Source organism: Desmodus rotundus, chromosome 10, assembly GCF_022682495.2.
Source record: "Desmodus rotundus isolate HL8 chromosome 10, HLdesRot8A.1, whole genome shotgun sequence".
Classification (NCBI taxonomy): Eukaryota; Metazoa; Chordata; class Mammalia; order Chiroptera; family Phyllostomidae; genus Desmodus; species Desmodus rotundus.
In genome coordinates this window covers 62,279,265-62,292,733 of record NC_071396.1, presented here as the reverse complement: position 1 = coordinate 62,292,733, position 13,469 = coordinate 62,279,265, and the positions used below count along the sequence as shown (strand labels likewise).

At 37.2% G+C, this 13,469-nt stretch overlaps 1 protein-coding gene across 8 annotated transcripts in view; it reads left to right on the top strand.

Annotated features, from left to right (window-relative positions):
- The window catches only part of CEP192 (centrosomal protein 192), a 131,179-nt gene that overhangs the window by 115,079 nt on the left and 2,631 nt on the right, over window positions 1-13,469 (top strand). For 7 of the 8 annotated variants that reach the window (XM_045187728.2, XM_045187729.2, XM_045187731.2 and 4 more), the window contains 8 exons: window positions 790-895; window positions 1,320-1,524; window positions 3,848-3,927; window positions 4,871-4,966; window positions 7,363-7,482; window positions 7,942-8,063; window positions 10,432-10,561; window positions 10,989-11,047. In XM_045187728.2, the coding sequence (XP_045043663.2) occupies window positions 790-895; window positions 1,320-1,524; window positions 3,848-3,927; window positions 4,871-4,966; window positions 7,363-7,482; window positions 7,942-8,063; window positions 10,432-10,561; window positions 10,989-11,047 (918 nt within the window). The remainder of the gene's footprint in view (window positions 1-789; window positions 896-1,319; window positions 1,525-3,847; window positions 3,928-4,870; window positions 4,967-7,362; window positions 7,483-7,941; window positions 8,064-10,431; window positions 10,562-10,988; window positions 11,048-13,469) is intronic. The other variant, XM_024580151.3, reaches the window with a different exon arrangement.

The following is a 13,469-nucleotide window of genomic DNA, read 5'->3' as shown; positions in this document are numbered from 1 at the left end:
ATGCATTTTAGTTTACTTGACTAAGACCTAAGGTAAGGTATGGTTAGGGACACTCCAGAGAAACATTCCTAGGACCAAAGTGATCAATTAAACATTTGCTAATTAATGGTTGAAAATAGAGGAAAATGATAGGACAGGTTGTTCACAAAAATCTTTTTCCATTGTCCCATGTGTTTAGCTATTAGCAGGGGAAAATAATCTTTCTCTGCCATTTATGACATGTGTACCGAAATAGCTTTTGTGACTGGGGATTATTTTTAAGTCACAAATCCTAATTACATTGTTGGTATTTAAAAGTCTTCTTTGACATCTCATAGCTCTTGAAGAGAACAATGAACACAGAAAGTGTAGCAACTGGGAAAAAAAGAAACTATCTTTTTTTCATTCCTTTTTTTTTTGGTCTTCTCCCTTTTCTTCCACTTTTCTTCCTATCTGTCATGTTTTCTTTGTACTATGATAGTATTATTTTTTATTAAGCATCTCAGAGCTTTTGTGGTATTGGTCTTTTGCTCTAGAAATTTTAATTTTAAATTGCTTTTTAAATGGTATTTCTATGGTGTGGTCTGTTTTCACAGGAGTTTGCCCTTAGGTTTATGGGTTCATGCTACTTAACTTTTTGTAAGCCACTGAGTTGAAGTTGATATAAAATGTGTATGGCATCTTACCTCTGTTATCTGCTCTGAGCAATAGGAAATAGTCGGTTATTGATAGGACAATATAACTGTTGTAGTTATTACTATTAAAGTTTAGGATATTCTTGTTTTACATTATTAAATTCTTTGCTTTTAGGAGTAAGCTACAAATTCTTGTGAGTCCTAATTCCTCCTTATCCACAAAACATTCAGTGTTCCCATGGAGTGGTTTGATCTATATACACTGTGACAGTGGACAGAAGGTACTTTTTAAAGATTTTTTGATCAACATTTCTCTTATATCTTAAGTGTTGTACAACTTACTAGCACTTACATTTTATAAATCAAATGAAAGTGTCTGCTTTTTCAGCCGAACTAGACTTATTTAGAACATTTGATAGAGATTTTCCATTAGTGGTCTGAATGATTCTCCTGGGTGGAGGCAGGAATGGAGATTGGGGCCTAGAAGCCATTATTAATTTGCAAAATTTGCTTTGAAAAAAGGGGAGTTTGGGGACAGGGGATAAAGTCAAAGATTTACTTTGAGATCTGAATAAACTTTTAATTTCTAAATTCATCAGTGTTTTCATTATATTACTCTTCTCTACCATGACTTAAAAATAGAAATTTTTTCTTTAAAAACTATAGCTACATTTGTGTCTTATCCCTTTATTTGGCTCATTTTAGAAAATTGTTAAAGTTCAAATTCGAGAAGAATTGACTCAGGAAGAACTTTTCACTCGCTTGGCCTCCAGCTCATTTGGAATTCCTTCAGTAACTGAGCCTTTAATTAGTCATCTGGTAAAACCAATGACAAAACCACCTTCTACAAAAGTTGAGATAAGAAATAAGACTGTTACTTTTCCCACAACAGAACCTGGTGAAACTTCAGGTACAATATGACAAGATTATTTAATTCAAATGTCTAATGACATATTGAGTGTAATACTCTTCTTAGTTAACCATGTGGTGATAGGTACAAAATTTTACCCCCTTACTTCAGGACAATATCAAGTGGTTATTGGCAAACATTTCAATGATGAGATGGATTTGGGGGAGCTTAAAAATAGTAAATTTTAAATCTAGGCATTTAACAAATTTATGTTTTCCAGGAGTCTTACATTTCATTTGGTCACAACCATCCTTTCCCAGCTCTCACTAGATCTTTGACTAGCTAGTTAGTAGCTAAAGAACAGAGGAAAGTAGGTAGAGCCTGGCTCTGTCACTGATGTAACTTTGAGAGTTAGCATGTGTGTGTCTCATTCCCCCCACCCCCGAATCCAGCTCAGTCTAAAGGACTAGGATTGTAGGTGGGACCTATTGGAAAGAATTTGGGACTACTTATCATTTGGCCCTCTAGCTTCTGACCTCTTTCTTGATTTTGTCTTTCACTCAAGCTTCGTTTCCTACTTTCATGGTCCTCTCTTAGATTTGGTCATCACCAATAGCTATACCATATTTTCACTCTCAGTTTCAAGCCTTTCTGACCATCACCATCCTCTCTTTCCAACTTACTCTAGGAATTACAGCAGTTCTCTGACCTCATTCAGACATCCAGGCTACTGAACCCACTACCTTATCACTCTCTGTCAACTCCACTCACATCCCACTTCTCTAATAACCCTCCTTGAAGTTTGTGGTATCTTTGTAATTACTGCTTCATGTTTCATTTGACTGCCTTGTGCTCCTCTCCCTCTACATTGCTGTCTGGCAAAATCTCAACTCTTGTTAGAACTGGTTGTCTCCCTCCTCCATGTCTCCATCTGAGCAGCAGAACATTGCTGGAGAAAACTAGATCCATGCTGACTGATTCTTGAGCTCAACTCTCAGATCAACACTAGGCTGTCTCCCAGAACTCCTTAGTATGTGTCCTTTACCCATCTTTAACATTTGTTTAACAGCTCCTTAAAGCTCCTACTCCCCCTGTTCTCCCCTATTCCTGCTCTCTTTTCAACTCTTGACTGAGCCTCACACATCATTGAAAATAGAAGCCATTAGGCTAAACAAAAGGCTTCTGTTTCCATCACAGGTGACCTCTTTTGCTTGGAATCTAGGCCCATCTATTTTTGCCTTCTCAGGGACTTCTGAGCTCTTTCTCCCTCCTATGTCATCAGTTTTTCTGTTTGCTGATTAGTACATTTCCACTAGTACACAATACACTCTACTTTCACCTTAAGAAGTGCCCTCCTTGCCCTAGCTGCAGCCGTCTGCTACCTCAGCACCCCTTCCTAGTGAATTGATTATGCTCCCTCCCTTCTCTTCTTCAGGCTGTTCAGATGCTGCTATCACTGTGCTCTGAACCAATTCCTATCCAGGTCTAAAAAGCTCCACTTTGCCAAATCTGCAGGTTTTTTTACATGTCTTTGTTGATTCGACCTCTCAACACTGTCAACTACTCCTTCCTCCTTGGCATACTTCCTCAGTAGATCTCTGGTTTTTCCCTCCTTGCTTTATGTACTCCTTCTCAGGTTCTGCTGCCTCCTCTTCTTCCTGGACCTGTGTCCCCTTTCTTTTCTATGTTGTACCTGTGCCCCAGATGTACACATAGGAACCTGCTCAGTTTCTACAAAATGGGCATCCCACAGAAATAGAACTCTTGCTTTATATCCATGAAACCTGCTTCTTCAGCCTCACTCATGTCTGTCAGTAAGTGGCATCACTGTCTTTCCATTTTGTTGAGCCAAATTTCTGGAAGTTGCTTTTTTCCCTTTCCTCCCTCCTCCTACCCAGTCAGTTAGCTAGTCCTTTACAGTTTGTCTTAAAAATAAATCCCGTATCTGCCCACTGCTTTGCCTCCCATTGCCACGATTCAAACCTGATATAGGCTATCTCATGCATCATCCCTCAACTGAAATATTGCAGTGACATATTGGAGTCTTACAAGGGCTCATTCTTTTACTCTGCCCCCCTTGCAGTCTCTTTTTTCCACAGCAACCAGTCATTTTTTTAAAATGTAAGTCACCTTTTTGTTCCCTTGCTTAAAATTAAGCCTTTTAGTAGCTTTGCATTGCACTTGGATTAAATCCAAAATAGGATTCTGTCAAATGTGATTTTGTCAGAAAATACTGTAGTTCCTGTTGGACTGCTCTAGGGATCTAATGATTGTATTTTTTTCTTTATGATGAACTTAATCACATTATCACACATTATTACAGTAGCCTGCTTATTTACTTATATTCCAATAATTTGAGTTGTTATGCATATGTTTCTTTTAGAAAATTATCTGGTGCTTGAGAATCATGGTAACACAAAAGTGAAGTGGTATCTGTCATCTTTAGCTCCACCTTATGTCAAGGTCAGTAATAATTGCTGCAAGTGTATTTGTCTTAATGTTTAAACTTTAGGTAGGCTGTTTTAAAAATTGAATTATGAGTATAGATTGAGATTATTGGCTTTTTGTTTCACTAATTTATTTACTTGATTTTCTCTAGAGGTCAGGCTAATACCTGCCAAATCTTTTTCACAAGGTGGTTTTGAGAGTCAAATTAGAGGATATATGTGAAAATACATAATTGTTCCATTTAATGCTATCTCCTACAACCCTGATTTTTATCTACTGAAGTAACTGCATTTTGAAAAATATATAAATATATTATTATAGAATAGAATATTGGTGTGTGCACGTGCATGCACATTTTTCTCTCCCATGAGTACTATTGTATGTTTTCCACCAGTGGGAGGTAGTGCAGGAGACAGAATTGAATGTTCTTTGCCACTGAGTGTAGCCTGCTGTGTACTGCAAGTAGTCTCTGCCAATGGGCACTGCTTAAATTGAGTGTGTGGTCATGTGTGTTGTTTAGAACACTGTGGCCTTTTTGGCATGTATTTTGTGTGATGGTAACAGTTTTGAGCCATAATATTAAAAAAAATGTGTGCAAAAGATAATGTATCTACTGAAAAAAAGTAGTATTGCATATGATGTTAAAATACACATTCAGCAGAGTCTTCAGGGTCTTTGTAGAAAAGGCAGTTTTTCGACATTATAAACAGCATTCTAAAGATCACTATAGCCAGAGAGGAGTGGCTGTTGCAGGGAGGAGAGTCAGTGTGAGGCCTTGTGTGAGCCGAGTCTTATAGCACTTTAGAGCTTCCATTTTGGGGCAGGCATTGAGTTCTCCTTGTCCACTGTACAGAGGGTTTGCATGTCCTTGATAACCATAAAGGTAGTAGTGTCACTCAGAATTATTCCATTTACTTTCATATTTTTTCATTTGACTGTTTAAATGATTACTTTTTAGGGAGTTGATGAAAGTGGAGATGTTTTTAGAGCTACCTATGCAGCATTCAGATGTTCTCCTATTTCTGGTGTAATGGAAAGCCATGGAATCCAAAAGGTGAGTTTTAACATTGTTTTTACAGCCAGCTTGTATTGACTGGATGAGTGTGTCATTTGTTTCCACCAGAGCCGTTTGCTTCCCTTGGACCAGTGCTACTCACAGCCAGGCTGCCACAGGAGAATAGGCCCAGCACAAGTCAGTAGATTGCTTTCTGCAGCAGAAAGTCTTGCTCTCTAAATAGTAAAACAAAATACCATGCTTAGTGATACGATTGATTTACATTCTGATATAAGCATTTCATATGGCTGCCGGCTGCTAGTACTTTGAACACACTTCAAGTAGTGCTAATCTAGACAGCAGTTCTGTAGTGATAGTTGCACAGTTCTGGAGGTATGCCAAAAAGCAGTTGAAATGGGTGGATTGTGTGGTATGTGAATTATATTTTAGTAAAACTATAAAGAAAAATGAGGGTGCAGGACTAGATTGTCTCCCAGGATTTTTTTTTCACATATTGCTTAACATGGAAATGTAACCTCTGATTTTTGTTGTGTACATACTGCATATCTTGACCTGAAGCAGCACTTACCCTCTTGTCAAACCACATTTGTCCAATGAATTCTAGGTCTGGTTTCTTAATTTAAGGAGGGTGGAGGCAGCAAGACACTGGATTCATTCTGGAATCATTTAGGGAAATATTATCAAATAGCACAATTATTGATGCATATAATAGTGTTTCAGAAGGAGGGAAATATTAGTTACAACCTAATTCTTAAAAATATATACAGTAATTTTTTGAAACATTAGTTTGATATGGGATTAAATGAGCTAATCATGTTCTCATTTTGTTTCTGCTTGTGTCACGCAGTAATATTAGGTTTTCTCTCCTCTTTATTTTTTGGCATTGGAAGGAGGTGTAAGTGGGATTTGTCTAATGCATGGTACTGCCCCTAGTAGTTCCCACTAATTTGTATATTTTCACCATTTAGGACATGGTTGTTTTCTTCCTTAGTCTTCTCAGTGTCCATATCATCTTTTAACAGGGTAGCACCCTAATCTTGATGATCTCATCTCCCTGATCTGTATTTTGCCTTTGTCTCTGTGCTTTCAGGCTTGCTGCTGGCTGCATTGTTTCTTATGTTCTGTAGTGACGGAAATTAGGTCACTTAAGTGTTTTAAATTAAGTCCAGACTCAAGTACTGGTTGTCACCCTAACAAGTAGTCAGTATTTTTAACACTGACTTTGAGCAAGTTCATTCTTACCTTTGGTAAACTTTATGAAATACTCTTTTTAAGTATTGCAACTTTCTCGTTATTGAACTTTTTGTAGGTAGTGTGCATACAGTTCATATCTATAACTTTGGACTGTATGGTTAGGGTAACTGGTTCTGACTGATGTTCTGAAGTTAATCGTAACAAAGATGCTTGTCTTTTCTACCCCCTGTTATGTACCTATGTTTCCTTCACATTTTCTGTTCCTTTCAGTCCTTTCCAATTAGTGGCTGTGTGCTAGGCCTTAGTCCTTTACTGCTTGGCCAGCAGAGGGTTCCATAAGCATTGTAGTGAAAGACTGGATTGTGTGTCTGGAGTTGAACCTTCCTCATTTAGATCTTGTACTTGACAGCTCTAAAATTTTTTTCTCTTTAAAAGGTGTTTATTGATCATATACAAAATAAAGAAAACCTTACGGATCACAACATACACTATGTGCAGCAATAATACCCAGGGCCCGGCCCAGTGCCTGCCACTCCTGGACAATATTTTAGCAATAAATACTGCACAGGGCAGGGTGAGTGCCAAGGCCAGCTACCCCAGTGAGGTCTCTCCTCACCTGCACCTCCAACCCCTGCTGCCTGGGCAGAACCCAGGGTACCCTTCCTCTCTCCCCCTGGCTTCAGCCTTAGGCAGGGCAGGCAGTGTGATCAACTCTGCTTAGGCATACTAGGCAGCCCTTGTCCTGTTTCCCTAATATGCTAGGGGAAGGCTTTCTGTACCCATTTCTGTTGGGTTAAAGGCTTTGAGACTAAGAGATTAAGGGTATGGGAAGAAGGGAGGGGCTGGGATACAAGATTGATGGCAGGGTTGCTCCTCATAGTTCATTGGGGAAACCCATGTACTAATGCTGCTGCTGCAGAATGAGGTGGGAATGTATGTGACTGGCCCAACAGGTATAGCACTCACCTAGGACACACATAGAATTTTTGATAATTTTTTTAATTAAAAAAATTATATTTTTAGGAATATTTTACATAAAGCCTTAAAGAAAAATGTACTTTGATCTGGTATAGTAACATTTCACTAAAAATAAATTGCTCAAATTCTTTTTTAATTAGTGACAAAACTAACCAATGCAAAAATATTTTAATTTTTCATACCAACATTTTAAGTTGGTAATCTAACTACATGTCTGCAAGTTTCATTGTCTAAACTTCTCTACCGGATGTGTTGGTTTGAAGGTCTCCATCACATTTTTGCCCAGAGATAAAGGGGATTATGCCCAGTTTTGGGATGTTGAATGTCACCCCCTTAAAGAGCCTCACATGAAACATACGTTGAGATTTCAACTCTCTGGACAAGTGAGTATTACACTAAATTTATATATATTATTGTGTGTGTGTGTGAAAAACTAAGTGAAACTGACATGAAAAACTGGCCTGAAAATGCAGGATATTTTTCTGGTATTATTCTAATTTTATTAATTATGCTGTATAGCCCTATCTTAATTTTCTCATTTATCTTTATTGATTGGTATGTTAGAGGTCTGGGTTTGGCTTTATGAAATGAAATCTGTGTTTGACTTGATACTCTGTGTGTGTGTGTGTGTGTGTATGTGAGAGAGAGAGAGAGAGCGAGAGAGGGAGAGAGAGAGAAACTGAACAGTGAAAAATATAGGGCTTGTGATTTAGGGAATTTAAAAATCTTAAGTCTTATTTTTAAAAATTGTGAAGGAAATAGTAGAATTTAAAAAGTTAAATGTCCATATATTTTCCTAGAGTATTTATTTCTCCTCCACTGTGGAATTTCTTTTTATATAGAGTGTCAAAGGAGAAAATGAGCCTGAAAATTCATGCATTTCTACAAATACTCTTATTAAAATAGATAATTTAGTTAAGTCCCGAAGACAAGCCATATCAGAAGCTTCTGCTGTCATACCTGGGTATGTTGTTTTTGGCATTCTTAAAAATTTTTTCTCAGTACTTTGTTGAGGTACAATTACATTTGGTAAAATGCTCAATGTCTTTCTAGGAGTTTATTACTACCAAGCGAATCAAGATAGAGACTGTTTTTCTTCCCCTGGAAAGTTGTTTATGTCCCTTTGTAGTCAATCCTCACCGTCACCCCAAGGCTTATTCTGTTCTAATCTATTACCATAGGTTACATATGCACTCTTTCTATTGGGCTTTTCTCACTTAACATACTCCTTGCGGGGATTTATTTATGTTGAGTGTATCTGTGGTTTGATCCTTTTTATTGTTTAGTATTCTATTATATGAACATGTCATTATTTATTCATTTTCCTTCTAATTTGGCACCATTATGAACGAAGGCACTGTGAACATTATTGTATGTGTATTTTTGTAGACATATTTTTTTATTTGGAGAGGGGTAGAATTACCTAAGAGTAGAATTGCTGGGTCATATGACAAGCAAGTGTTTAAAATAAATTGCTAAATAGTTTTCTTAAAGTGGTTGTAACTATTTTACATTCCTAAAAAGATTTTAAAAATTTTATGAAAGTAGGTTCTTCAAAACTTTGAAGAAGGTATATTTTATGCCAGTAGCTTACACAACTTTTAATGATAATATTTAAGTATTTTACCAAATGAAAATGTTTCTAATAATCCTTAATTAACTAATGTTTAGGTCTAAGCCAGTTCTGGAGGAAGATGCTTGTAAGAATATGTTTTAAATACCTACTAAATTAAATATAAATGTGGTCATTTATTTCTAATAGGAGTAAATATGTACTTTGTAAGAAATTAGAATCCTTTAAAGAATAGAATATTTGTTCTTATCACACTCTCTATGCTATTTACTCATCTGCTCATCTCATGCTTACTGAGTGCTCTCAGCATTCTGGGTAGTAGAGATAAGACAGTGAGCAAAACTGCCCCAGCCGTTGCCTCCACAGACTTCCCTTCTGGAGGAGGACCCACATCACAAATAATCACACTAACAGGCTTGATTACAACCTGCAGAAAGGACTGAAAGAAAATAAATGGGAAACATGGGGAAATATATCTGGGAAAAACCTCCCTAAAATGGGACCTTTAAGTTGAGAGTGAATGAAAATGACCTAGGAAAAGAGGACTGTGTAAATAACCAGGGTGGGGGGTGGTTGTTGGCTCTCAAGGAACTAAAAGCAGCCCACAGGCCTAGAGCACAGAGGAGGGAAAATGGTATGAGGCAAGGCTGAAGGGGGAAGTGGGTAGAGTGCAGACCATGTAGGATCTCATGTCAGGTGTTTATCTGGAAAGCTTCTAGAAACCACTGAATGGCAAGATCAGATTCTAGTATTTACAGAAAAATCCTTCTGGCGGTAGTATGAACTAATTAGGAGGTGGCAAGAATACATAATATGAAACAGATCGGAGGGTATTTTTAAGCAGTCTAGGATAAGAGAGTGTCAAGAAAGGTGATGAAAAAATAGATACTTTTAAGTATATAGGAAGGAAATTTGACAGACTCAGTGATGGATTGGATATAGGGGCTCATTGAGAGAGAAGTGGTTCAAGGTCAGCTCTCTTATACCATTCCTCTAGACAGGAAATACAAGTGGAGGATAATGATTGAGGAGAAAGGTGACAAGTTTATTCTGTTTGTGGAGCCATAAGGAGATATAATTATGAGGTGGTTGGATGTGCTGCCCAGAAGCTCAATCTAAGCTGAGAAACAAATCTGGAGGTCACAGAGGTGTAAGTAAGGTCACTGGATCACCTGAGATGGGATTGCCTAAGGAAAGTGTCATGTGAGCAGGTAGTGATGTCCAAGGCCAAGCCTTGTGGGACAGAAGCATTAGAGGTGAGGGAGTAGACATGAGCCTGCACAGACTGACGAGTGGCCAGAGAAATCTGGAAGCCAAGGCAAGAGGAAGTGGCCACTACCATCAAATGGTGCTGAGATGCCAGAGCTTGTGTTACTGTCAGAGTAATCTGTGCTCGTATAAAAATGAAGATTATCAGTGGACTGTGCTGTGAGTAGTCAGTGAAATAGACTAAGGTGAAAGGACCACCTTCTGGTTTGAGATGAGAGGAGAGCCAGACTTTAGTGAAAAAGAGGGGCCATGGTTGTGCTGCTCCTGTCTTACATAGCAGATAACCCAGCAAGCACCTCTATAAGAGTATTCCTGCTGTCGGCATTTTTACCTTTACATGACTTAGTTAAATAGCCATTGCAAAACTATTTTTTAATTGAGTTGTAGGGGAAAATACAAGTTTAAAGCACTACTTCCTAATTTGATGTATCTAAATAGTTTAAATTACTTTTGGATTTTAAATAGATGACTTTTAAACCTTTTTCCAAAGCAGACAGCTTGACTTGACCCACCGTGGAGTTTATGCCCCAGAAGACGTGTATCAGTTTCTACCGACTAGAGTTGGGGAATCAAGGACATTAAAAGTCAATTTGCGAAATAATTCTTTTATTACACACTCAGTAAGTTGTAAATACTACTGTGGGTTTTAGAAAAATAAATGTGTTCAACTATTTGAGAAATATTTTCCTGGTGATTAGAAGCTTATGTTAATGTTTAAATGCTTTAATATATTTAAATGAAATTCATGGAAAGTTCATGACCCTTTATCTGAAAATCAAAAGTATTTAGCACTTGTTTTCTTTCATATTTTTCATTTTTTAACTTTTTCTCTTTGTTGTGTAACATCAGACCAGCATATTTCTGGATAACATTTACTCTAGTCAAAGCTAGAGTAAATAAATACATACTAAAATTTCCTTTTATATGTTTTTATGAGCATTTATTTTCTTACCAAATTTTATGGCTATACCTAAATTTATAAATGTAAATGTATGTTCAAATATCTAACTTGCATAATTTCATTAAGTGCTTCATATTAAATTGCAGCTGAAGTTTTTAACTCCCAGAGAGCCTTTCTACGTCAAGCATTCAAAATATTCTTTGAGGTGAGTTTATCAGAAATCAAAATGTTCTCATGCCAGTGCAGTATTTGTTTTCAGGACATCAGAATATCACTTGGGAGTTAGGACTTGTGAGGTCTCCGTCTGTTGCATATGGTGTCATAACCGACACCATAAAGCAGTAAACACATGGGACTTCTTAAATGGGAAAAGAGATAAGGAGACTGAAGGAAAAGCATTTTGTGACTAGGCACTAGTGTACCTGACAGTGCAGCAACTCAAACTTCACACAGTGTTTTGCACTTAACATATGATTCCTGTTACCCAGTATTGTGTCAGCCACAAACATACATAGAGTCTTATCTTGTGATTAACTATAGAATAATTTCTGCTTAAAATATTATTTTTACTATGCTGAGAATCAAGGATTTAGATTTTCACTAATTTGGACAAAAATTAGTTTTTCCAGATTAATTGGGAAAACTTTCATTACAGTATTTTTCAGTTGTCATTCTTCAAATACCCTATATATTATTCTAAATCGGGGCTTCATTTCCTATTGTCCTTGCTAATTTTCTTTTTCCATATGAAGTACATTTAAGTTGAAATCTCAAACTTATTTGTCCCTGTTATTTAAGTTTTATTGGTCTTAGTATTAAAGAGTAATTTTATCTTTAATTAAAACATTTAATTATTATAAGATCTTTTCCTTTTAGCATTATGAGACTGTCCCCAAAACATGTTATATTTTGTGAAAACTCAGACCACTCAGCAAAGATTCTAGGACCATCTTTATGGAGTTACTTAGACCAGCAGTGCTGTTCTGTAGGAGCTTACACATATATCTAGGTACAGAAAAGGGGGAGGCCTATTGTCTGCACCTCTCACCTTTTCATTCTTTTCATCTCTTACACCGCCCTTTCCCCATCCTGGGTACTATGTGACATGTTATTTATGTACTTGGGAGTTAAGCACTTTCTTTGCCTCCCAAGGAGGCTGACCTGGAGGCAAACTGCAAATTCAACAATCTAGAAATTATCATAGACTTAATCTGAGTTTCCTAACAGGTAAAATGGAGATGATAATGCTTCTGGCAGCAGGTAGTTGTTACTAGGAGTACGTAGAGATGTGTGTTAGTGCCCGGTCATAGGAAGCACACTCAGTAGATAATGGCATCTTCGGCGTTATTAATAAAGCCCTTCTTTTAAGTTGGCCTTATTGATAGGATCCATCAAGATCAGGATCCAGCATTTAAAATAGCATCACAAGACATTTTGTCTGCTTTATACTCTTTGAACATATCACTTTAAAATATTTTTAAATTTTTATGTTTTGAAGATAAACTTAAATAATTTTATACTTTATTAGTTTGTTAGTGGCAACTACTTATTGTTATTAGTGGCAGCTACTTATTGTTCTGAGCATGATGAGTTTCCAGGAAGTTTTCATTCATATTAACTGTCATATGGACCTTAGGATAAATATGTAATGTTACAAATTCCAGCAGCAAGTCTCATAGCAGCAACTCAGTATAAATTTGATAATAAGAAAATCTTGTGTGTAAAGCACTAACTCTGTGATGTTTTTAACCAAATGAAGTAAACTGACTTATGAGATATAAACTGATTGCAACATAAATAGGCAGGAGTTTTTCTCCAGAAGTTACAGAAGTCTTGCCTAATGCAGAGGTAGATGAGCATGAACGTGTATAGGGATGTTTAACCCTCTTAATGATAGATTGTAAAGAAGAAAGGTGAAAACATTAAGTTTCTTGTAAAGGTTCTTTTTTGGATTCTGGGTGATCATCCCCTTCACATGTCTTTTTAAAAAGAGTTTGTTCATGTTCCCACTTAGACCTGAAAAGCATCCTTCTGCTAACCTATTTTATTCAAGTCTAGTCTCTGGTGAGGAGTCAAACTATGCATTTCCCCTCTTCTGTGCCCAGGTCTCCATGCATACAGTGTACTGCAGGTCCTGGCCAGCTGCAGCTTCTGAGCTGACAGACCCTGCCATGTCATTTGAAACGGAAGGGCAGTTCTCACAAAGTCACAGCCAGGGAACAACACTATCATGATCTGTCATTACTTATCATCCATGCACAGGAACCAAGCAATTTGTTACTTTTTAAACATTTCTTTGATAATGATAGTATCTTGACTATGCTAATGTGCTAGCTTTTCCTACAAAAAGTGTTCCTTTAAAAAAAAAAGATTTTACTTATTTATTTTTAGAGAGAGGGGAAAGGAGGAAGAAAGAGAGGGCGAGAAACATCAATGTGTGCTTGCCTCTCACATGCCTCCTCCTGGGGACCCGGCTTGCAACCCAGGCATGTGCCCTGACTGGGAATCGAACTGGTGACCCTTTGTTTTACAGGCCAGTACTCAATGCACTGAGCTATACCAGCCAGAGTTCCTTTTAAATTAAAAAAGAAAAATTATGGGTTATATAATTTGTAGGTTCTGATAAG